The sequence below is a fragment of the Meriones unguiculatus genome, chromosome 6 (genome assembly GCF_030254825.1).
Source record: "Meriones unguiculatus strain TT.TT164.6M chromosome 6, Bangor_MerUng_6.1, whole genome shotgun sequence".
Taxonomy (NCBI): domain Eukaryota; kingdom Metazoa; phylum Chordata; class Mammalia; order Rodentia; family Muridae; genus Meriones; species Meriones unguiculatus.
Window position 1 is genome coordinate 51,660,250 of NC_083354.1, and position 26,289 is coordinate 51,686,538.

General features: G+C 43.7%; 1 protein-coding gene across 2 annotated transcripts in view; it reads left to right on the forward strand.

Annotated features, from left to right (window-relative positions):
* The window catches only part of Pik3cb (phosphatidylinositol-4,5-bisphosphate 3-kinase catalytic subunit beta), a 104,477-nt gene extending 81,283 nt beyond the window's left edge, over positions 1-23,194 (forward strand). Inside the window, exons 15-24 of one of the 2 annotated variants that reach the window (XM_021636594.2) lie at positions 1,249-1,392; positions 3,553-3,652; positions 3,825-4,003; positions 5,231-5,340; positions 6,652-6,730; positions 13,643-13,810; positions 15,571-15,694; positions 17,643-17,788; positions 19,223-19,355; positions 20,159-23,194. In XM_021636594.2, coding sequence (XP_021492269.1) covers positions 1,249-1,392; positions 3,553-3,652; positions 3,825-4,003; positions 5,231-5,340; positions 6,652-6,730; positions 13,643-13,810; positions 15,571-15,694; positions 17,643-17,788; positions 19,223-19,355; positions 20,159-20,296 — 1,321 coding nt within the window. In that variant the 3' untranslated portion in view covers positions 20,297-23,194. The remainder of the gene's footprint in view (positions 1-1,248; positions 1,393-3,552; positions 3,653-3,824; positions 4,004-5,230; positions 5,341-6,651; positions 6,731-13,642; positions 13,811-15,570; positions 15,695-17,642; positions 17,789-19,222; positions 19,356-20,158) is intronic. The other variant, XM_021636595.2, reaches the window with a different exon arrangement.
* The last annotated feature ends 3,095 nt before the right edge of the window (positions 23,195-26,289 follow it).

A 26,289-nucleotide genomic window follows, 5' to 3' on the forward strand; every position in this document is an offset into this window, starting at 1 on the left:
TAAAAATGAAGCTTTTGTGCTGGAGAAATGGCTCAGAGGTTAAGAGCACTGGCTGCTCTTCCAGAGGTCCTGAGTTCAATTCCCAGCAACCACATGGTGGCTCACAACCATACATAATGAGAGCTGGTGCCCTCTTCTGGTGTGCAGGTCTATATGCAGACAGAACATTGTATGCATAATAAATAAATAAATAAACCTTTTAAAAAACCATTTTAAAAAAAATGAGGCTTCCAGTTGCCTTGTCTCCCTGAGTTTGCGCTGGAGACCTGATGAAAAGGGAGGAGCCACTTTTTTCTCTGGGTTTTTTTGGGGGGAGATGTTGCAATGATCTTGTCGTCTGTGATCTGACCCCTCTCTCCGGATATTAGTGCCCTGAGCTTTGTTTCCCATTTATTGCAGTGGTTTGGCCTCAGTTTCGCCCAGTTTTGTAGCCGGTTGTTGGAAAGCACCGTGGACAGTGATAGAACAAGGGTCAGTGCTCTGACCCTCGGGGCCACTGGGCTTGTCTGTGAAGGTGGTGGCCACCAGCCAGAGTAAATTCAGCCCCTTTAGTAATAGTGTATTATGCAGTGACATTGTTATAATCCCCGCCTACAGGTGCATTCATTTTCTTGTCCTTCAATCTGTTTGATGTTAGGTTTTAGTTGTTCACTGATGTGGAAGAATGAATTACTTAAAACCACAAGATAACAAAGAAAAAATAAACCAATAATTAATATAATTTATTAATTATTATTAAAATTAATAATTTAAAAATGCTTGCTTGGCTAGATGGTCAGAATTGTTCTCCAGGGTCTGTGGAATAGCTCTGGAGGTGAAGTTTTGACATGAAGCCTGATGTTCTAATTGACCCCTGGAGCCATATAGAGGGAGAAGGAGAGAATTCACTTTACCACACTGTCCTCTGACCCTCACATGAACAGCATGGCATACACACCACATAGATGCGCCACAGTAAAAATAAAATTGCAGTGGGGTTCGTGGGCGGGAATATTGGCTGATTATGCGTGTAATCACTAGTTTGATAAGAACGCCATGCATCTGTTCTTCGATGCGGCTCACTCCCGCCTGGCATTTGAACTCTCTATCTTTTGGTCAGTATTCCAATATGGTACAGTGGGTGTAAATACGTGGCAAGCCTGCTCCGGGAGACCATACATTTTAGCCTGTTGGCATATGACAGTTTGGTAGGGAGGGGCTTTTTTTCGGCACAGGTGGCTGAGTTTCTCTCTCTTTTGTTTCTTTCAGTGATGAAGAACTTTCTCAGTATCTTTTACAATTGGTGCAAGTTTTGAAATACGAGCCTTTTCTTGATTGTGCCCTCTCTAGATTCTTATTAGAAAGAGCACTTGATAACCGGAGGATCGGGCAGTTTCTATTTTGGCATCTTAGGTAAGTCCTTCATATTTGAATTTGAGACCATCATGTGCTCTGACAACTGTAATCTAGTGCGATGTAAGACATTTCAGTGGAAGAGGCAGAAGCTTAGTGGTTCCTGATCCGTCTATAACATTTATGCTATTTTGGTGCCTTATCTTATTTTTTGGTAACCAAACATTTGTCGAAGTATTTCAGGTATGTGTTTTGTGATGCTTCCTGGATTTTTGTTGTTGTTGTTATTTGAGACAGGGCTTCTCTGTGTAGCCTTGGCTGTCCTGGACTCACTTTGTAACCAGGCTGGCCTCGAACTCAGAAAGATCCACCTGCCTCTGCCTCCCTGAGTGCTGGGTTACTGCGCCACCATGCCTGGCTATTTTCTGGATTTTTAAATAAAACTAGTAACTGATACATTGTTCTAGTCTCTAGCAAATTGTCTTTTAAATATTTATTTAATATTTATACTTGCATATATGTTTAAACTCCACCTCATCCCCTCCCCTTCAACTTCTCCTCTACCCCCAGTCACTTTTCCATTCTAACTTCATGTGCTCTGTTTTTTTAAGAAATAAACTAATTTTCTTAGTTATGTGATTTATTTATTCCTTTCAGAAGTTTGCAGACAATATATACTTCTAAATTTATTTTTATTTTATGGGGATGGGTGCTTTGCCTATATGCCTGATGCTTACAATGGCCAGAAGAGAGGGCATTGGATACCCTGGAACTAGAGTTATAGACGTTTGTGAGCTGCCATGTGGGAACTGGGAATTCAACCTGGTTCCTTTGGAAGAGCAGCCGGTGATGTTAACCACTGAGCCACTTCTCCAGCTTCAGTCTGTGAACACTATCATTATCACAACTATTACTGAGTACAGTCAAAGTTTTACTAAAACAGTAGAGATTTTATTTGTGTATTTTTTAAAATTGTGTTTATTTCCATGTCTCTATATGTGAGTACAGATGCATGTAGGGGCCAGACAGAGGCCTAGGATTTCCCTGAAGCTAGAGTTATAGGTAGTTGTTAGTCATCTGACGTGGAACTTGGGTCCGCTGTGAGTGCACTAACAGCTTAACCTCTGAGCCGTTTCTCTAGACCGGGCACCTGTTTAACTTTGCAGTGCTGGATACTTGTTTAGTCGGGATTCTATTGTTGATCTATATCTCAAACTTGTGACTTTATTAATTAGATCATTTTTAGAAGCATATGAGCCTGTTTCACTAATTATACAGCAGTAAAGTCAGGAATAAGCGCTAAAGTTGACCTGTGTTTAACTGTGAGAGCAATGGATTTCTCTTTTACACCCTCCTCCCACCATTTGCACTTCATTGTTCAAGTTTAAATTTATGGGGGGAGGGGGGATGAGCCTTCCTTTCAAGTTTTATGAAGAAAATACGCTCTCTGTAATACTGTGGTATTAATTTTAGTGGAATTTTCCTTTTGAAGTGGTTTTTTTGTTAGTAGATTGTTTTCTTATTTATAATTTGCCTTCCTTTTATAATTCAATACTATTTTGAACCCCTCAGAGAATAACAAAATAAATATTCCTTCTCTTTTTTCATATATGTATAAAAATGAAATATATATGAAAAATATATATGTATGTGTGTCATTCTTTGAGTGAGAAAAGAAAACTGGGGACAGCACCATGGTTCAGTGAGCAGTGGTTTTTGCAGTGCAAGCCTGACAACCCGAGTTCAACCCCTAGAACCCACAAAAAGGTAGAAGAACCAGTTCTCCACAGTTGTCCTCTGACCTCCACATGCGCCCTGTGTCTGTGCCCCACCCAGATCACACCCACTAGGTCACTCAGCAGCAACAGGAGAGGGAGCTGGACAGGCTGGTTGACTGACCCCAGTCAAATAAATTTGTTTCTGCCTAAATTCTCTCAAAATTCCCAAGTCACATTTATTTTCCCCTTCAAAAGGCAAGTCAAGTAGAAGGTGAAAACGGCAGTTTTCTTCAACTAAAGAACTAACCATTAAGATCTCATAACTTCTGAGTCCTGACACCTGACATTTGAGACGGGCCATTTTACTAGTCAGTGCTTAGGATGACCAGCTTCTGGCTGGTTGGCATCAGAAGAGCATTTAATGGAGAATGAAAAAGTCAGTGTTTCTTTTCCATGGTCTAAAATTTTGATTACAAACCATTTGTGTATTGATTTTCTGCAGGTCAGAGGTGCATATTCCAGCCGTGTCCATACAGTTCGGTGTCATCCTGGAAGCGTACTGTCGCGGAAGTGTAGGCCACATGAAAGTACTTTCCAAGCAGGTACAGGCACAGTGACCAATCGAGTTCACAAATGGAATTTCTCCACCTGCATGTTTGATTGCCCTATCCGTAACTTACCTGATCAATACTTATGGGAAAGGACTGAGTCTCATGAGGCCCAGGCCAGTCTCGAACTCACTAATTGAGGAGGACGGGGAACCTTATTTTTCAGGTTGAAGCACTCAATAAGTTGAAAACCTTAAATAGCTTAATCAAGTTAAATGCGATGAAGCTGAACAGAGCTAAAGGGAAGGAGGCCATGCATACTTGCTTGAAACAGAACGCTTACCGGGAGGCCCTCTCCGATCTGCAGTCACCTCTGAACCCATGTGTCATCCTCTCAGAACTCTCGTAAGTGACTGTGCTCTGCACAGGGACTAGCAATGCCAAAAAGATTCCCGAGGCACTGTGTTGGCAACTGGTGGAGCTGGCTGTTTGCCCAAGGAGGTCAGATGGACTAAGGACAGAAAAGCTTAAGAGTCTTCCGAAGCTGTTTATATTCATTTTGCTCTATAGCTATTGGCTAGATTTCTCTGTGGGGGTGTGTAGTAGTTCAAATTAATTTCTTTCAGTTATATCTAATTTTTGTTGTATGCAAGCACATAGTTTTTAAAAAAAGATTTTATTTTAATTATTGGGGTCGGGCATGTGCACATGAATGCGGGTGTTCCCAGTGGCTAGAGGCATCAGATCCCCTGGAGCTTGAGTTACAGGCTGTTGTAAGCTGCCTGACTTGGGTGCTGGGCACTGAACTTGGGTCCCCTCCAAGAGTAATGAGATTTAAATGAATCTCCAAACTCCTGCTCATATTTTCATACAGAAATGGAAAATTATAATTTGTGTCAATAAAAGTATTCAGAATTGATCCTTCATTGTGAAATCAAGAATGAGGGCTAGAGATGTAGCTTAGCATTTAAGAGCTCTTGCTGCTCTTGCAGAGGACTAGGCTTTGGTTCTCATCGCACATGCCAGGTTGTAACTCCAGCTCCAGGAGACCTGATGCTCTCTTCCTGCCTCTGTAGTACCCATATACACACACACATACACATAAATAAGAACTGTCTTTAAAAAGAGTCCTTTTTTGTCCTAATTTTAATACAGTAGTATCTTCTAATCTTTAGCTCACAAAGTTACAATGTTAAGGAAGTATAAGAAAACAAGGAGAGGGCTGGAGAGATGGCTCAGAGGTTAAGCGCACTGGCTGTTCTTCCAAAGGTCCTGAGTTCAATTCTCAGCAACCACATGGTGCCTCACAACCATCTATAATGAGAATCTGTACCCTCTTCTGGCCTGCACTCACACATGCAGACAGAATAATGTATAAATAAATAAATAAATCTTAAAAAAAAGAAAACAAGGAGAAATTGCAAGCAGAGGCAATAAAAGGTGGTCAGATCCCAGGTTGGAGTTTTGTCCCTTGAGCATCCGTATATGCCAACCAGGGCTGTCCTCAGGGTCTTTTTCTACCCAGAGGGAGTTTTTCTGGGCTGTGACTTAGGCACGCCCAGAAAGGAGTAGGTGGGGGCACTCTTGCACGTTGTTAGGCTATCGTGGCTGACCTCCCCTTGCTGATTTCAGTGTGGAAAAGTGCAAGTACATGGACTCCAAGATGAAGCCATTATGGCTGGTCTACAGCAATAGAGCGTTTGCAGAGGACTCTGTTGGGGTGATCTTTAAAAATGGCGATGGTGAGTCCTAGAGTTTTCACAGCATACTGGAGAGTGCCTGACGTGTGATAGCAGACCATGACCGCTGTCATTGCTCATGAGACCAGATCAGCACACCCTAGGATCCGCTCATTTCTTCTTGAGAAATCACTTCGACAGTTTATCTAGTGACCTAATAAGCTTTCCTATTTTGCACTGTAAAATACAAGTATTAAATCTTTTGATGAAAATGTTGTGAAAGGCAAGTATATGTCAGCATATATTCATGCATCCTGTTCCAGGAACAGCAACTTTGATATCACTCTAGAGCCTCATGTTTTAATTGAGCTGATGACCCAGACTTCATAAGGAAATGCCTATGAAGCATTGCACCAGCCAAAGGCAGTCATAGCGTGTAAGCTAGATGGCCTGCAACTGCATAGCTATAGGTTCTCCATCTCCTAAAGGTTATGGCATCTGTGTGCCAGAGTCCTTAAAGGGATATATGATAAATAACTTCTTCAGAGTGACTCATGTTTGAGACAGTTCACTCTGTACCACAGACTGGCTTCAAACCTGTGGTCCTGGCTCAGCCTCCTCAGTGCTCGGATTAAGTGAATGTACCAGCATAACCGCCCTCATGGTGTATTGCTAAATATTTTAATCCACTAGACCATACAAATAGTATAAAATAAATTATTACTTTGACATTATTTTATCTGAAAGTATTCGTTCAGATAGGGGGAGGGGAGACAGTTTTATGCAGCCCAGATTGGCCTTGAACTCTGCCCCAATCTTTCCCACCTCTCAAGTGCAGGGCTTATAGGTGTGGCCATCATGTCAGGCTGAAAATACTTTTAAACTTTTATTAACTGCTATTATTTTGGCTCGAGAGCTCACTATGTAGTAAAGGCTGGCTTTCCATTTGCAGGGTTAGTGCTTCAACTCCTGAGTGCTGAGACTGGAGGCTCTTATAGACAGGATGATAAATAAATCAACTATTACTGTTTTGTGGACTCCTTGTATGACTTACAAGAATTTTCTGTGGAGCATTGAACACAGGAAAAGTTAACAGTTTGGCATTTTTAGTGGAAATATACTTTTTATAATATTCCTGTGGTTGGTACAGTAGTCCATACATAGGAAAGAGTTGAAAATTTAATTTCTGAAACCATACGGGGGCATGCTGATCACTGAGCCTGCCTGATACAGTGAATATGGCAAGATTAAAACTGGGGAAAAGTACAGTGTTGGTAATGGTTTCGGTGAGTCTGACTGAATGCCTGATGTGGAGTTAGCAAGCAGTGGTCCTGCGATGACCAGCGCATGTAACTTGGCTGCTGGTTCCCTTAGATTTGCGGCAGGACATGCTGACACTGCAGATGCTGCGCCTGATGGACCTGCTCTGGAAAGAGGCCGGCCTGGACCTTCGGTGAGCATCCCAATGCCTTTGCTTATTTTGTGGTGTTTGTCTCCTATTGAGGCCTTTCCTTCTGCTATTTTAATTATTATTCATAATGATAGTTGATACGGCCTTTTACAATGTGCTTTCTAGTCATTGCTCTATTTGAACCTCATCAGACTTAAAACTACAGTTTCTTGAGGTTCCAGAAAAAGAGTAGGTTTGGACTTTAATGCAACTTGGACAGACATCCAGAACCACATATCAGGTTACACCTTGATGGCTTTGGTTTGACAGGACCTTTGGTAGCTCAGGCTGGTATTGAACTTACTCTACAGGCAAAGATGGCCGTAAATTCATCATCCTCCTGCCTCAGTGTCCCAAGTGCTGGGATTCCAGTCATGTGTCTTCACACCCTGTTGAACTCTTTTATACAAAGCTTTGAAATCATTGCTGTGCATTGACTAACAAAGGCACTTGGTTAATTTCACATAGATCATCTCTTGCAAACCTCATATCTCCATGAGGTCGTGTTACTCTTTTTTAGCAAGTGAAAAAAATCAGGACAGTAGTGATTTTTAAACAGAGGTTACAAAAATATTAAACGGTGGCTGACTCAACTCCAGGATTTTCAAGATTCTTAAGTTGATGTCTTTCTTCTATTTCACTGGCCCATCAAAGTGAGAAAGCGGTGTGGAAAGACTTGTCTGGTAATCCTTCGTTTGCCAAAATATGACAGTACTCACAACGCCTCCTTGCCTACTTCGTGCTTTCTTCTTTTAGACGTTTGTGTGTGTGCACACATGCACATGTGTGCACCATGAGGGCACATGTAGAGGTCAGAAGGCAGCTTTTGAGGGTTGGCTTTTCCTTCTATGGGTCCTGGGAATCAAGTCTTACGTTGTCAGTCTTGACAGCAGCATTGTACCCACCGAGTTATCACGCCTAGTTATCACGCCTTGTTTGTGTTTTACAGGAAGTCTTTGTTTCCAGATCCTTCTAGAATATGCTTTTCCACTTTTATTAAGTTAGAATAATCTATTTTTTTTTTCTTTCATGGGACCGTAGATGTGATTGCAGTAAGAGAGAGATGCATTTTTTCCTCTTATTCGAAATAGATTTTTTTTCATATAATAGATCCTGATTACAGTTTTTCCTTCCACTATTTTTCCCAGTTCCTTCCCACCTCTCCTCCTTTCCAGACCTACCCTATTTCCATCTATCATTAGAAAACAAACAGGCTTCTAAGGGATAGTAGTAAAATAAAATATAAGGTAAACCAAAAACTAACACATCAGAATTGGGCAAAGCAGACGAACAGAAGAAAACGAGCCCAAGAGAAGGCACAAGAAATAGAGACCCACTTATTCTCACACTCAGGAATCCCATAAAAACAGGAGCCTGGAAGCCATAATATATACACCAAGAACATGTGGGGTAAAAGAAGGAGGAAAAGGAAACATAAAAGTAAAAAGCAATGAGATAAAGTTTAAAAATTATAAAAAGGAAAAGCCCTGACAGGACATTATGAGATAAATATATTATTGAGTTGGCTTTCTATTATACATATACTGCCAGATGGCGATGCAGCCTGCCCCTAAGAGTAGTTTATTTCCCCAGTGAGACTCCCTTGGGGGAAACTAAATGTTCATTTGCAAGTGGTTATCAGTTGGAAATTGCTTCTGGATTAGGGATGGGGACATGTGCCCACTTCTTTTAGCTCTGTGACCCCATCTCAAACCTTTTAAAAAGGACCCAGCAGTCACCATATGTAATATATTTTCCTTTAACTTATGAATTTGTGCTTAACTGCTATGTGTGAATGGCAACTTTTCTTTTTTTCTTTTTGGCTCAACCACTCATTAGGAATACATCCCAGGCAGAGGGTTGAGCATCTTGCGTTTGTTGTTGTTGTGACCAAATTCCTACCAAGAAGCAACTTAGGAGCCAGTGAGGTATCTCAGTGGGTAAAAGTGCAGTACAAACCCAGTGCCCGAACTCAGTCCCCAAGTGCATGACGGAGGGAGACACTGAAATGCTCAGACACAATACTTTAGCGTGAAGCAGCGTTAGGGAAGAAAGGCTTATTGGGTTCAGTGATCCTGGGGACTCACTGGGGCAAGACCAGCTCCTGGCCTTGGAAGGCACAGGTCCCCTCCTCACTCCTGCAGATCGGGAAGCAGAGCCCAAGGGAGTGGCAGCATTCCGCTGGCTTTCTTCCTTTCCCTTTCTTGATCTGTCCCAGAGCACAGCATACCCATGTGCCACCCACATGCAGGCACCTCCTTCCTGTCAGTTAATCCTCGCTGGCAACACCCTCCCAGGCACAACCCAAGGCGCGCCTCACTAATGCTGTAGATGTTTTCTTCCTTCAAACCAGCTGATGGTCAGTATTTACCATTCAGTAAATGAACCTCTGCTTAAGAACCATGCACGCTGTAGGACATGGGCTACCTAATCTGGTAAATAAACTTTTAATGGTGCACAGCCTTGTCTTTACAGAACTGTCAGTGGCTATTGGTGTACTCCCACAGCACAGTTACCAGCAGTGCTTAAAAACACTCTCTGGCCCATCCTAAAAGTTCATTGATTCTCCTATATAAAAGAAACCACAGAAAGTGATCTTACTGATTGGATCCTATACTAGTTACTTATTGGTGTGATAAAAGCACTGTGGCCAAGGCATTTTATAAAAGAAAGCCTTTAACTGGGCATGCAGTTTCAGAGGGTTAGAGTCCATGGTTATGGATTTAAGGCGTGGTCACAGGAACAGTTAAAAGCTTACACGTGGAACAGCAAGCAAACAGGAAGCACTAACTGGGAATAGCCAGTCTTTTGAAACCTCAAAGCCCACCCCCACCCCTACCCCAGTGACACACCTCCTTTAGGGCCACACCTCCTAATCCTTCCCATACAATTCCATCAACTGGAGTCCAAGGTGCTGTTCACATTCAAACCCCACAGATCCCATAACAAAAGAAATTTCCAACTCTGGTTGGGTGACTCCTTTGTGTTTTCCTCGGTATCAGAGACTACTGGGTGATCCATTACTAATGGCAGGTTTGGCCAGAGGATGGGCCTTTCTGAGTTACAAAGCCTGAGCTGAAAACTGATTTCTTAGTCCCATCATCCTAATTGAAAACTCCAGAGGCAGGCAAATCTCTGTGAGTTCACAGCTACAGGAGAAAACCCTACCTTGAAAAAATTAAAAATGTAAAGAAAGAGAGAGAAAGAAAGAAACTCCAATCCAGTTATTTTCTCTACATTTTGATCTTGTTTATTCCACCTAGAGTTGTCATGCATTTAGCTTCATGAACTTGACTGTAACCTCAGATAAAGAGGCTGTGTGGATGGCTGGACGCACACTTAGTTCCTGTGCAGTAGGAAGCAGTGAGTGTCCAGTGGGATATTGCTGGCATTTTGTCCTCTGACCCCCACCTCCTTTAAGTGAAGGGCTTTGAGTTCTTTCAAACTCCTATCTCTTTCTCACAAAACCTTCTCTACTGTTTCTATAAATAGCTGTGCTCCAGCGTGCCTGTTGTGTTTGTTTTTCTTTGGGGCAGCACGCACTCTTCAGTTAATGTCAAATACTTGGTACCTCCTATATGTTACTATTTTAGAACTGTAACAAAAATACTTACGTGCACTTAAATTTTCTCTTGTTTTCTCATGATACTCTGTCTTTCATATCAAAAGTAGAACATTTATAAGGCATATATATGTCAAGATACCTTGTTTTTTGCTTAACAGTCAGTTAGCTTCTCCTGTCAACTGAAAAGTTGTCAACCTTAAATCTATATGACATTTGGTAGACTTGACAGTCCTTTATGTACCTTGTCCCATATAAATAAAAAAATAAAAAAATGGGTAGTTATACATCTGAATTTTTAGTGATGGAACTTTGGGGGCCAGTCGAGGGGAACAGGGACTCTGTAGCTCTGGCTGTCCTGGAACTCACTCTGTAGACAGGCTGGTCTCAGGCTCACAGAGATCCACCTGCCTCTGCCTCCCAAGTGCTGTCATTAAAGGTGTGTGCCACCGTGGCTAGCTCTACTGATGGAATTTATTCACTTCTAAGAGAGGGTTAGGGTGCAAGAAGCACGTGAGAATAATGCAGACTAAGGGGGAGTCTGCACCCTGACCTTTGGCAGTAGGTAGAGGTACTACCCAGGCTTGCATTGGTGTGATAAAGGAAAGAGAAAGGGCTACCACTGTCCTCTTTCTAATTCAGTGTGTCTCAGGCCAGAGTCCTTGCTTTTCCAGGAAGGTAGTAGCATTGTCCTTAGGTCAGAGAGTGTGAGAAAGGAAGATAAATGTTAAAAGTGTTGTCATGTCCTTTATAAAGACTAGGTGCTCAGGGCAAAGGAGGCCCTGATGCAGTGGTTAGGGAGGGTGGCTAAGTTTGTCCCCAGCATGACTTCTGTCAAACTGTCCTTCAGATGAGGATGTTTTTTCCTTCCCATTGTGAATGTCCCATCCTTAAGTCACTGATTGCTTTCATCATTGCTTGCTTTTGAAGAGGAAGTTGTTGGACTTGTGCCCAGTTTGGCCTGTAAGTGGGATGACAGGGCGCAGGAAAGCAAGAGAGTGCACTTTAACCCAACAGTGTTTGCTTTGCATGGGTTGTGTCACAATGGGCTGGCAGGCACTAGTAAAAATACAGTGTTTCTTGTTTGTTTGTTTTTTTTTTAAGAGAAGTAAGTTAATAATATAGGTCTAAATCAGGTCATCAGTATTTCAGTCTGCCAGAATGTAATTTGGCAGTGTTGCTCTCATTTAAAGGAATATGCAATAATTCTTTTTTGGAAGTAATTTTAGACGCTAATACTTAATGCTCTCCTTTTATCTGACTGCTATATACACTAATGGACTCATTCTCCCCCACACTTGTTTTTTCTCTTGTCTCTAATCCTCACATGAGCTGCATGCAGGACCTCACGCTGACTTTTCAACATGGCTCATCTTTGTCTCACTTTGCTCAGATGTCCTGCCTAGTCCTTTCCTAGCTTCTCCTCAAAAAGTCTTTAGTAAAACATAAGCCTTTTCTAAGTTGCCCAGGTTGGCCTTAGTCTTATTGTGTAGATCAGACGATCCTTTAGTTCTCTGGACAAGGGCTCAACAGCACTCACAGAGAGGCCAGAGGAGAAAGCCAGCTATCCACCTATCAGTCTCTACCTTATTACTTTGAAAGAGGGTCTCTCGCTGGACCTGGAGTTAGGTTGCTGGCCATCAAGCCCCATTAATCCCCCCATCCATGTCTCCCCATCACACTCAGCTTTTTTTTTTCATTCTCCACTTATTTTATTATTTCATACAATATATTCATATCATGCTTTTTCTCTTTCTTGATCTTCTTCCAGATATTCTCATTAATGTAGACAGCAGATTTTTTAGCTTTATTTGTTTCTTTTATTTATTTATTTTTATTGTTTATTATTATTAGTTACCATTACCCTGCCAGTCTCTTTTTTCACACTCAGCTTTTTATGTAGATTTTGTGAGATCTGAACTGAGGTCCTCACACTTGCATAGCAAGCATTTTTTACCCGCTGAGCCACCTCTTGATCTTACATTTTTAAAAGACTTTTAGATTTTAAATTATGTGTATTTGTGTATGTCTGTGCATGTGAATACAGGTGCCCTCCGAGGCCAGAATAGGGCATCAGATCCCATGGAGCTGGAGTTACAGGTTGTTGGGAGCTGGGAACTGGGCTTCTGTCCTCTGTAAAAGCAGCAGGTTCTTTTAACAGCTGAGCCATCTCTCCCCCCTCCCACAGAGGTGATTTGGGGCTCCTGCCGGGGCATCTCCCCATCGCAACCACACTCACGTCGTTCCTTGTGCTTCATAAGTTCAATGAGAGTAGGGACTGTTCATGACTGAATCATATCTGGCATTTGATAGAACATGTGCCACGTAGCTGCACCCAGCATTTACTGAAACCCTACATTCTGTCCTTTGGTTGGTTGTTTGGGCTGGCATCTCATATAGCCCAGGTTGGCCTCGAACTTGCTGTGTAACCAGGGGTGACTCTTACAGCCAGGTGCTACCATGCCCTGCTTTGTTTTCTATTTTCTGTAAGTAATTTAACGTTTACTTGAACCTCCCAAGATGCAACACTCCATTACCAACTTCCTCTTCTTTCTCTCACGCTGCCCTTGAACTTGCTATGTAGTCAAGGCTAACCTTGAACTCCTAATTTCCACCCCCAAACACTGCCATTTCCGGCATGTGCCACCATGCCCAGCCCCAGTAACTCTTTAAATAAAAAATTGTGTAATGTGCATGACCCGAGTGAGGCATGTGCCTGGAGATCAGAGGTCAACTTGCAAGTTCTGTTGTCACGTTCCATCATGTTGGTCCCAGGCGCTGAATTCAGTCATTAGGCTTGGCTCAAGTACCTTTACCCACTGAGCTGCCTTGCCTCTCCAAAAGTTACCCTTGTTATAGTTTTCAGAAAATTGGAGAAAGCTGGGTGTTGGTGGCATGTCTTTAATCCCAGCACTCAGGAGGATCTGTTGAGTTTGAGGCCAGTCTGGTTTACAGAGTGAGTGCCAGGACAGCCATGACAACACAGAGAAACTCTGTCTCATGGGGGGGAAAAAGATTTTGGTTCTGAAGATTTAGAGTAAAAAGGAGTGACTTCTTGTTTATCTGATGTGCTTCTGTCTGTCAGTGCAGACCGAATATTTCACAAGCGTAATTATATAGCAAATGATGCATTTAGTTGCAGCATTAGCATTCCAGTAAACCGTTCCATCTGTTGGCCCAGGCTTTATTCTCTAGCAAAAGATAGAGAGAACTTCTATTTTCCATATGGAGTTACTAAGTAATGACAAGTCTGCCAACAATAAAACTCTTCTTCCAAATCAAAGGAAAAACTTAAAAACGAGTGTTTTCTCTCATGGAAAACGTGGCCCCTTGTGTCTACTTTTCCCTTTCAGGATGCTCCCCTATGGCTGCTTAGCAACAGGAGATCGCTCTGGCCTCATCGAGGTTGTGAGCACCTCTGAGACAATCGCTGACATTCAGCTGAACAGTAGCAACGTGGCTGCCACAGCAGCCTTCAACAAAGACGCGCTCCTGAACTGGCTCAAGGAGTACAATTCTGGGTGAGTGTGCGCCATCATTCCCCTGTGTGAGCACTCAACAGAGATCATCGTGACCCAACAGAAGCCTGACTGCTCACAGGGAATGTTTGTACTGTATTTTTACCTCACTCAGCACAGAATGCCTCATGGGCCTTACTAAAATATCAAAACTTAGCCAGGCATGGTGGTTCATGCCCTTAATCCCAGAACTCAGGGAGGCAGAGGCAGGCGGATCATTGTGAGTTAGAGGCCAGCCTGGCCCAGGATACAGAGAAGAGAAACCCTATCTCAAAAAAAAAAAAAAAAAAAAAATTAAAACTTGGGGCCTGGAGAGATGGCTGCTTACCCAGGGGTCCTGAGTTCAATTCCTAGCAACCTTTTATCTTAAAGGCTAGAAGCTCTTCAGTGTGTCCAAGTGTGTTTTTAAGACAGTGGATTGACATTGTTGTTCACATGCATCAAATTATGTTACTTTATGAACTTAGTCTTCTAATAGGTTAATCCTTTAAAAGATATGTTTGTTTGGTTTTGAAGGTTGGGTATCCCTATAGTTCTGGCTGTCCTTGATCTCATGCTGTAGACCACAGAGATCTTCCTGCCTTTGCCTCTTAAGTGCTGGGATCAAAGGCATGTGCTGTCCTTAGCGTTATTTTTAATTAAGTGTACACATGTGCCTGTGCCTACATATGTGCACAGGAGTACAGATACTCATGGAGTCCAGAAGAGGGTTTCAGAAGTCCTGGACCTGGAGTTACAGGTCGCTGTGAACTACCCTATCAGACCAAACTCAGACCCTCTAGGAGAGCAGCTAATGCTCTTTTCTGCGAGGCCATCTTCTAGCCTTAATAGGTTACTTTTATGAACATAGCCTATGATCCCTCCAAACTAAAAGAAAAACATTTACAATCTTGTTCCTGGGCTGTTACTGTAGGTAGAATGCTTTCCTAGTATTTGCAATACCTGGGTTTGATCCCTAGGACCACATGCCCGTACCTTAGGATTCGGGTGGTAGAGGCAGAAAAATCAAAAGTTCAGAGGCATCCTGAGCTGTATAACAGTGAGACCCTGCTTCAGTAATGCTGTAAGAACAATAAGTGTTATTTATGGTTAGAGTGATGGACATCACTATTCTAGGAAATAAAGATTTCACTATGAAGGGAAGTGCTTTCTTAGTATTTTTGGTCAAATACTAAGTTAAAATTATATTTAAATTTCATTATTCTCATGTGAGAATCAGGTCGATTTCAAACTTACAGCTTTCTATGAAGGGTCTGTATCCTCATTTCTGATTGAGGCTCTGAAGCCAGGATTCTAATCTGAGGTCACACTGACTGGAATGGCTTTCTCCTGTAATCTCAGCATTTAAAAGTCTGAGGGAGAAGACAATTGCCATGGATTCAAGGTCAGTCAAGCTCTGTGGTAATTTTTGTGCCAGCCTGGGCTGTAGAGTAAGACCTTGCCTTTAAAAGCTAAAAACCAAAACAAAAGCCTATAAAATGTTCCCAGGCCCCAGGATGATCCACAAAACCCGAGGCATCTCACACTACCTTCATGTAAGCTTAAGCCCTTCTGAAACAGGACCGCAGGGTCACAGGGATTCAAATGGCCAAGGCTCAGCTGGGCAGTATCAGAAGCCAGCCTGACTCATCTGCCCTCCCAGCACCGAGTGCTCACTTGGCGGCGGCAGCTTGGTGCTCTGCCTTCCCTGAGTAGCCCTGTGGCTTAGGACGCATCCCCCACGCTAGAGGCCTAACTCCCTTTGCTCCTGTGTCTGTCTCCAGGGATGACCTGGACCGAGCGATTGAGGAGTTCACCCTGTCCTGTGCTGGCTACTGTGTAGCTTCTTACGTCCTTGGTATCGGTGACAGGCACAGCGACAACATCATGGTGAAAAAAACTGGCCAGGTAAGCTGCTACAGAGGCTGTGGGCTGCGGTGACGGCAACTTTTGCTTTGTCTTTTCTTTCACCTTCCTACCAACCCCCCTTCAGATGCTACTTGCTTTTCCTGTAATTTGTCTAGAATTTGGTAGTAAGCATTTAGTTAAATGTCTAACCGCTGCTGTCATTTAAAAGTGGCCTGTCCTTTCATTGTGAGAGTTTCTACCTGGGCCTGGTGTAATGGTTTGTACCTGTAATCACAGCACTCAGAAGACTGAGGCAGGAGAGTTGCTTGTTTGAGACCCTGTCTCAAGCTCAGTAAGTGAAAAGTTCAGAAAATAACCAGTTTGGGGGCTTGAAAGATGGCTCAGCAGTTAAGAGTGCTGTTCTGCCAGAGGACCCAGGTTCCTTTCCCAGCATCCAAATGGTGGCTCACAGCTGTCAGGAACTCCAGTTCCAGATTTGACATCTTCGGGTAGTGTGGACACCAGGCATGCACTCGTTCCATATACAACATGTAGGCAAAACACTCTATACCAATGAAACAGAATAAACAAAACCTTTAAAAAGAAGTAACCAGTGCTGAAGAAAAGAATACAATCAAGATGAAGTACCTTGAATCATTTCTTGTCTTTTTTCAATTTATTCTGTGTGTGGATATTTTGCATGTATGTATGTTTGTGTACATGTGCATGTCCGGTGCCTATAGAAGGGGGAAGAGTGTGGCAGCTCCCCTGAGACTGGAATTACAGAGATGCTTGAAAGAATTCGACTGGATCTAAAGAAGGGACTCCTCACAAACATAGCAGCCCGCACGCCAGAGTTCGGAATCAGAATGACTGAGTTGTTCTTCCTTACGTTTTTGAATTGTATTTATTTTGCGTGGTGTGTTTGTGCCACTGCACATCTGTGGAAGTGGGCATCAGTTCTCCTTCCACCTTATAAGAGTTTTTCAAAAGCTGTGTTGGAAATTTCTTTAAAACAGTAAAAGTTAGTCTTCTGGACTTGCTTTGTAGGCCAGGTTAGCCTGGAATTCTCAGAGATCCACGTGCCTCTACTCCACACCACCATGCCCAGCCCGCAATGCTTTTCTTAAACTTAGAAGATAGGTGGTTCTAATCTTCCTCAGTAAACAAGCAAGTATAAGATGGGACAGACAGTTCTTTTGAAATTACATCTATTTTGTGCATATGTTTGTGGGGAATCAAGCTAAGGTCATCAGGCTTACTAGTAAGTTCCTGGACCCACTGAGCCATGTCACCAGTCCTGGAGTAGTTGGGGTTTTTTTGTTTGTTTGTTTGTTTTGTTTTATTTTGTTTTGATTTTTTAATGCAGGGTCTTACTGTGTAGCCCTGGCTGTTTTGTAACTCACTATATAGACGAGGCTGACCTCAGACTCACAGAGATCACCTGCCTCTGTCTCCCAAGTGCTGGGGTTAAAGTAAAATGTATGCTATCACATCTGGCCCGGGAATAGACCCTTTCAAACATTCAAGGTCTCAAGAGCTGGACCTCATCTGTACTGTTTCTGTTATGCCTTTTTTAAACAGGTTTTCACTGGCCCCATCCTCTCATCCTCCCACCATGGCCTTCTGAGAAGTGACATTACAGACCCATGCCACCATGTTTTCCTTCCTTTGCATCTTTTCTCAGGAGGCTGCCAGGGATATCCACCAAAACCAGTCTAAACCAGAAATTTTCAATTGAGTTGATACTCCCCTGAAATGTTTGCCATTTGCGGAGATGTAGTTGCAGCTGTTGTAAGGAGGGGTGAGGGGCGGTGCTGCAGCATCTCGGGTAGAGAGCAGAGCCGCTAAGCACCCACAGTGCCTCAGGTTGCCATCCTGTGTAGGCCGTGATCGGGTAAATGACTCAAGCGGGAGGATTGTTAAATTGGACCTTAATACTACAGAAGTCATATCAAATAGAAATATTTGAAACTCACAAAAAAATAAAACCTCATTTGTTTTACAGCTCTTCCACATAGATTTTGGACATATTCTTGGAAATTTCAAATCTAAATTTGGCATTAAAAGGGAGCGAGTACCCTTTATTCTTACATATGACTTCATTCACGTTATTCAACAAGGAAAAACTGGTAACACAGAAAAATTTGGCAGGTGAGTACCACTCCTGTGTCAAGAAGTATCTACCAGTTCTCTGACCAGCGAGCTCACATTCCCCAACTGTTCAGTTACTTTCCTGTTGCTGTGATAAAATACCCCAACAAGAGCAGCTTAAAGGAGAAAGGGCTTATTTTGGCTCACAGTTTAGTTGTGGGGAAGTCAGAGTAGCAGGAGCTCGAGGAGGGAGTGGGTCGCCTTGTGTCCACAGCCAAGGAGCAGAGAACAATGGATGTTGCTGCCCAGTTCCCATCCTCCCGAATCCCGAATCCCAGCTAGGGACTGACAGCTCCTGCCCCCTCGGACTAAACACACTCAGGGTAATCCCCACAGGCAGCCCAGAGGCGAGCCTCTCAGCTGCCTCTGCATTCTGTAAGCAGACAGCTGACACTGAGGACTATTTTGATCTGGGAGATTCTTTGTTTGACAATAGAAGACCTGGACAGGGAGGAGTCACCTGCCCCGTCCCTCACCAGTTCAGAAGTGACCAGGAGGGAGGTCCAGAGGATCAGTGCTAGAAACCTGATAAGGCATTGTGTTTTCTTTTACTGTCTATCTGTTTCAGAAATTTTAATCTCCAAATACTAAGATATTTGACAGTAAGATGCTACGAAAACGCATTTTACTGTCACTCTGTGTGGTAACAGTAAAGGAGCCGGGTCTGAAGGGCTTGAAGTAGGCATTATTGCTTGCGTGTTCCCCAACACTTGCCTCTGTTTCTTTATCTTAAAATGTGGACAAAAGGGGTTGAAGAGATGGCTCAGCAGGTAACGCTGCTTGCCACCAAGCCTGGGCTTCTGAGTTTGATCCCCAGAATCCCATGATTTCAAAGAGAACCGATTCTCCTGTGCACACACACGCAGTAAATAAATGAATGTAAACAAAAGTTTTAATGTGGGCAAAAGTAATTAGCTGGTGATTAGGGGTTATGTAGGTGGGCACTAGACTCCATGCTCAGTAAAGACTGAGAGTAACACTTCTAGTTTAGCGGGAATCGGGTTGGATAGCTCTTCACCACTAGGGTCTTAAAGGAGAGAAAGAGCCAAACAGACAGGAGTGCACATCATCAGCTGTGCCTTAGGGACTGAAAAGATTTAAGCCAGAGCCCAGAGTGTTCCGAATGCTCAGGAATTACAGCTGCCACTTGTTTAATGTTTTCATGTTTTGTGGTAAGTAAAAAGCCCAGATTGTTTCTTTGCCTATTACCATAGAATTTAAATTATTTTTGACTTGAAGAGAGAGACCTATGTTTTTGGTAGCATGATTTCTTTAAGTAAATTGTAGTCTTCTTGGGACTGTTCTCAGAAGCACACATGAGCTGAAGCTTATGCTCTTGGCGATGCCCCAGCTCTAAAGATATCTTCTTGTTTTCCTTTACAATGCCCCATCTCCCTCCAACACCATGCTCCCGGGATGCTCCTTCAACTCAAGGTTTCGCCAGTGCTGTGAAGACGCTTATCTGATTTTACGGCGGCATGGGAATCTCTTCATCACTCTCTTTGCACTGATGTTGACTGCGGGGCTTCCTGAGCTCACATCAGTCAAAGACATACAGTATCTTAAGGTAAAAAGCCCCTTCTCTGTGTGTCTCCTGGACTTTGTGGGCACAGCTCAGAAGTCTACTCAGAATGTCCGAAGGGAGCTGGCGAGAAATGCCTGCTGCCAAGTCTGAAGATCCCAGTTCAATCCCTGGAAAGAGAACTGACTCCCTAAAATCTCCTCTAACCTGCAGGCATGTGCGCTCAAACACACACACACTTGCATGGGCATGGGCTCAGCACATATGGGCATGCACATGCATATAAAGTAAGTGTAATAAAGATCTATAAAGAAGACCTCAGAGATGCCAACCTCTAGTCTTTTTTTTTTTTTTTTTTTTTTAATAAAACATCCAGAGGAAGCAGAACAAAGTCATTTCCTCTGGTGTTTAGGCAAAGGAAGGGGAAGAGATCTGTGACGTTCACATGAAGGAGCAGCTTCATAAGGAGTTTGTAACCTAGATGTCTCCACAGTAGAAGGGCATGCAGACATGCCACTTTGGTGTTCACCAATTTGCCTTTGACTTGTGTTACTGGACCTTTAGTCATCAGACCAGAAAAGCAAATTACTGAGAAAATTACTCAGAAATGTACTGAGTCTTGCAGTAATTAACAAATTAATTTCATCCTCAAAAAGCCCTTGCTAAGACCATATTGTCATCCTTCCTTTTTGTTCATCCTGCTCTGCAGATGACACTTACACAGAACTGGAAACTCTGTCTGACAGATGGGGAGGCTGGCCACAGCAGCCAGCCTCCTGTAGACTATGACAGTTGCATGTCTCTGTGAAGGATGTGTGAAGACAAACACTTCTCTCTTTCATTTTTAGGACTCTCTTGCCTTAGGGAAGAGTGAAGAAGAAGCACTCAAGCAGTTTAAACAGAAGTTTGATGAGGCGCTCAGGGAAAGCTGGACTACTAAGGTGAACTGGATGGCTCACACAGTCCGGAAAGACTACAGGTCTTAGCACCAGCCTCCGCCGGCTCCCGACAGACTTGTCCGTTTGTTCCTTTCCATTTTGCACTTGCACTAAATTGAACATGACCCTGCCAGAAATGCAAAGGGAATGAAATCCTGAAGCTCAGAGGGAAATCAAGAACGAGGCGTCCCACAGAGCTGGATCTGAACCACCCTGATGGTCACCCTGTTTCTGAAATGCTTCCAGGACTCATCATGAATATTCCCAACAGCATGGAGGACCCTCTCCTGCTGACCTTGCACGCCGAGGAATGCTACTAGGGACTGTTTGGGATCTCCTCCTCCTCTTCCTCCTCTTCTTTAGTATTTGGTACTTTACCAGAGAGGTGTAAATACTTCTTTTCAGTATTGTGACCAAGTGCTGCCACTCAGCCAACAAGTTATCACATTTGGGGGCTGGGAGCTCTTCTGATTGTCCAAACAAGCCTTCAAAGAAAGGTGTCTCCCTTCCCTTTTCAAATTGTGTAAGCTACAATTTACATTGATTATGTTGAACTTATTATTTTTCAAAGGAAATATTTTAAACTTGTGAAAACTCACTAATTTTGTTAATATTTATCTATCATGATAGCATCATTTCAGTCAGACTTGCTGAGAATCTATTGGTGGGGCAAATATAATATATATATATGCTGCATATATATTTATAAAATTTCTAGTGGGAGTTCTATATAAAAAGATGTTTCTTTGGTGTTCCTCATCCTGTGTTTAAAGTTTTACAAAAGCAGAGCTTTTTCCTAAGTTACTCTTCAGTTAACTGCGGATCCAGTTCTTCCAGCTGCTTCTGTACTGAGGCACATATGAATGCAGTTTGTCTGTGCAGCTCTGAGAGTTCACTTCATAGAACACAATACTTGAGCAGATGTATCCAAGGAAGTGAGCAGATGAAAAGGAATCTATTTATGGAATAAACTCCAAACCTAAATTTCAGTATTTTAATAATATGCCAGCTGTTCTTACTGTATTTATTAAAATGTATAATAATGTGATTTTTTTTTTCAATGATATTACTAGTTCAGATTGAAATGGATTCATGCCACGTGGAAATCTTTAATTTATTTGTTGAGGTACCATATAGTTAGGGTGCTAGCTGAGAGTGATGCTGACATGTGCAATAGGAGCTACTGGCTGGTGTGTAAATGGATGCTCTTTCCAAGCACTGTCAAGATCCAGCGGAACTACTGCTTCTCCAAAGAAAACTGGGAGCCCTCAGTCCTCAGTGGCACGGGAAAGACAACTGAGTACTAGCCCTGTGACTGCAGTTTTCTATAGGAATTTTATTAAAGATTGTTTAATTTTGTTGTCCTTCTTAAATGTTCTCAGTCAAATAAATGGGTGGTTTCGGTTGTTTGGGGACATGTGGGCCTCTTCTTTGTGGGAAACACAGAGTCTTTGGAACCTGCTGCTACTGGGACTGTCCCAGAATGGCCACGCCAGTGGACAAAACCAGCCTCAGGAGTGGGCTGAGGCTCGACCTCTGCCCAGCTTCCCCTTGCTTTCTAGCTCCACCGTGGACAGTCTGGAAGGCCTCTTGGACTGATGAGAGCCTAAGTTTGCTCTTATTACCTCATCTCCCCTACCTCCGCTGTACTGCGGTCATGTGCACGTGCGGGTGGGAAAGCCAGGCTGGTGTGGCTCAGTATGGAGATAGTGGCAGCACCCCATCCATACTCGCTGCACTGCTTGTCTCTGGCTGAGAGGATGGAAGGCAGAAAACCAGCCACCTGTAGAATGTGTTAACACTCTAGGCTCTATATCCGTCTGCTTGAACAAGGACTGGTTAACAGTGCCTTGACTTTGAGCAAGCTGTATTTCACATTTCTCTTCACGCTTGGATACCAGGCCTGCTACATAACACCTTTTCTCTCTCTGGCTCTGAGCCGAAGGCCCAGCCTCCCTCCTGGTTGGCTTGAGGACTTGGTGACAGTGTTTGGAGCGTGTCAGGCTAGAGTTAAAACAGACTGCCAGGCAGCACAGCTCTGCAGATCATCCAGTCACACTGTGGACAGTGATTATTCTTTGTCCCTGGGTGCCTGTTCCTATGCCTCACTGTAATTTATTCAGGTTAGTCAGATATGAGCCCAGGCATTGCGTATCTGTAATCCCAATGCTCAGGACAAGCTACGGTGAATTTGATTGAGGTCAGCCTGAGCTATGTGAGACTCTGACTCAAACCATCAAGTAGAAATGGTTTTTAGTATTTTCTAAACTACTTTTCAGAAATATGTATATTCCTGCCATCCTTCCTGCCCACAAGCTATTTCCTATTCCCTTCAGTGACTGAGGCACTTACTTCTCCTTTGGCTCAGCAGGCCCTCTTAAAGCAGCATGAGGTTTTTTACATCTACCTTGACCAGCTCCTGTTTTGTCCCCTTGGGCCATACTTAAAACCAGGCACTTGTGCCACAACCCCTTCCAGTGGGTTAAGAAGGCATTCTTGGAAAAATGCCTCTGTAAACCTGGGCTGCGGACAGGCCTATAGGGCACATGTAGGTTTTTCGAGACGAGGTTTCTCTGTGCATCTCTGGCTGTCCTGGAACTTTCTCTACAGGCCAGGCTGGCCTCGAACTCAGAGGTCCACCTGCCTCTGTCTCCTGAGTGCTGGGATTAAAGGCGTGTACCATCACTGTCCAGCTCTGTAGGGCACCTTGATTAGTGATTGATGTGGAAGGGCCCAGACCATGTTGGGTGGTGCCACCCCTGAGATGGTGGTCCCGGGTGCTATAGGAAAGTAGACTGAGCAAGCCAGTGAGCAGCACTCCTTCATGGCTTCTGCTTCAGTTCCTGCCTTGGGGTTACTGCCCTGCTTGAGTTTCTGCCCTGACTTCCTGCTGTGACAGACTGTGATTTGGAACTGTAAGCTGAAATAAACTCTTTCCTCCCCCGAGTTACTTTTGGTCATGGTGTTTTATCCCAGCAATAGAAGGTATGAGGAGAAAATTATATCCACTTATACCACCAACTGAAGTTGGAATAATTTGATTTTATAACCCACTTAATAAGCTGGAATACACTATTGTTTATTCCTGAAGGAATTTTAGATTTTGGAGTTGAGCCACCCAGTTTAGAAGGATGCCACTTCTCCAGTCTCCAGGTTTCTCTGTAATAATAACTTATTTTCAGTATCTTAGAAAACCTACCTCAAAGTCACCTGGCTGGTCTCCACTTCCCTGTGCCTTCCTAATGTTACCTTCCGTTCTGAGTAAATCAAAACATCACCAAGTCTTCATTAAACAGTATAAAAGATGTGAATGACTTCAACGCTTGATCTTTTTTCTATTTCACAGAATGTGATCAGGTAAAGATTTAAATTCCAAATACTGTGCGCCTGCATTGATAGCCAGTAGCATTCTTGTTTCCTTGGGTAGGAGGTGGTTCCCTGGGTCCATCAGAGTCTCCCATCTGTGTACGGACTCATCTTAAGAATTCTACCCAAGTTAAATTAGAACGGCTTGGAGTGTGGCTCTGCCATTGGTCATTGGTCTGCCATTGTTCTCCATGTAACACTTTATTTGTGCAACCATTAGTGCAGCTGAATTAATCTTCCTGATTTCCCTTGTCCTTTCTGGCCCAATAAAAAGGATTTTCTAATACACACACATACACACACACACACACACACACACACAGGGTTTCTCTTTGTAGCCCTGGCTGTCCTGGAACACTCTGTAGACCAGGCTGGGCTTGAACTCACAGAAATCCACCTGCCTCTGTCTCCCGAAGTACTGGGATTAAAGTGTCTGTCACCACTGCCAGGCCTAGTATTTTAATTGCTAGCTGTGCTCGAGTCTGTCTCTTAATTTGATAGCAATCCTCCAAGTTATAGAGGCCATTTCTTCCTGTTCCAGGTCTTACCTGCTGTTCCACGGGTGCCGCCTTTCCCAGTGCAGCCCTGTTTCTCTGCAGTTAAGTGGACACTGTCCAGAAGGAACAACTCAGGATGAACAGCAGATGACAGAATTGATGCTGAGGGCCAGCCTAACCTGCAAGATCTTCCAGTACTCACCCCTCCCTTGCACCCTGATACCTTCAGTCATCCCTGCCTATCCCAAATTTTAAATCTCACTAGTTTGTGCTGACCAGCTTCACTGGTAGAATAATCTTCGAAACAACAGAAAACCCCAAGTCCCCGCTCCAAGTCTGAGATCCTTACTAGAGAAAAGTCACACCCAATCTACTTCAGCTTACCCGCCTTGGAGAGAAGATTGCTGATGCCTGATTCGCTTGCCCCCTAAAGCCCCAGACAAGGCTCTGCAGTGAGCATCAGAAAGGTGGGACAGATGGCTGGAGATGCCCACCCAATCAGGTTAGTGGGGAGAGCTGTGTGGGTGCAGCCACGTGGGCTGCAGCCAGCTTCTGGAGGGAAGGCGGGCCCCAGGAGAGGACAAGGGGCACAAACCCCGAACAACTGAACTGATGAGGTCGGGGAACCCAGCTAAAGTAGCTCCAAGATTTCCATTACCTAGCCCCCAGCTGTGCCTGGTTGCCCTGGTAACCGCACGTGGGGGCGGGGCTGGCGCAGGGGCCAGTTGGCCCTGCCCTGTTGGTTTCCTAGGGAAGCTGGGGACCCAGAGCAACAGCTGAGCTTCTGTCCACTTTCCATCCACCACGGTGCTTCTGCTGGGCTTCCTCCTCCTATGCAGTGAATAGGGGCCATTAGATCCCAGCGTCAGTTGAGCTCTGGGGGGCCGTCCAGGAGGCGAATGGGAGAGGGCAGGAGAGGGGGAGCTGGGAGTGGAAGGAGCCTCTACAAGGAGCCACCCTGGCTGCAGGGTGAAAGAGCTGGGATGTGAACTCTAAGGTGTGGTAGGGGGTTTGGGGAGCTCAATTATAGAAGATTCTCCAGGGCAGATATCATTGTAGGTGACTTACAAATTTCTGCTTTAGATGGGTCTACCCCAGACACCCAGAGAACACAGTATAATTGCTTGGATTTGAGGTTGTATTGTTGTTTTCTGGAAAGTTCCATTTTGATAGGCACAACCTTAACCAAGGGTGTTCTGATACTCTCTGCTCACCAGTTCTTCCACTCTTTGGAATCTAATACTCACCCGTCCACTCCTGTGATGGGCCCGCTGTGGTCACATCCAATAAACGAATCACACCTCCAATATCTTGACTGCATCATGCTTAAATGGCCCTGACAACCCTGAATTTGCCTTTTCCAGCTTTGACCATTCTGCCATTTCTCTGAACTCTTGACATGGGGACCAGGGAAGGGTTCTTTTCCAGTCATTTCTGCTTGGGGTCTAAATGTGTCAGGTACCATGATGTCCACATCTCTTTCAAAATTTGGGGAATTTTCCCTTTCTTCCTCCCCTCCTTTCCTCTCTCCCTCCTTCCCTCTCTTCTTTCCTTTTTTCCTTCCTTCCTGGTCCTGGGGGCTGAACGGAGGGCCTTGAACACTCTCTGAAATACTCTATCACTCAGTTGCATTTCCAGTCTTTATTTCTTTTTTAACCACATTTAATAAATATTTCTTTATAAAGTAACTACTAAGCCCCCCAAAATCACATGAAGTGATTTGAAGGTTTAAAAAAAAAAAAAAAAAAAAAGGAAAGACAAAAGCGTTTCCAGGTTTTTGTTACCTGTCACATGTCCTTTTTAAAATTTGGTTAAAATATTTTTAAAACATAATTTCCCCCTCCCTCTCCTTCAGGCTTTTTGTCTCATGTCCGCTACTCCCTCCCAAATCTGTGGACCACCTCATCTTTAATCGTTGTTGTTCCATGTACATGTAATGAGTGAACATAAATGCAGCCTGCTGAGCCATGAGTGTTACCTGCACATGTATGTTTTGAGCTAACCATTTGATATTGACTAACCAGTCTTTGGGAAGACGAGTTTTCCCTCTCTCAGCAAATGTTAATCACTTGAGGCTCTTTATCAAGGGGTGGGACCCTGAGAGATTTCCCCTATCCGTGTTGGGATATCAAGTGGAATTGGATCTGTTCAGGTCTTATTTGGGTAGCCATATTGTTG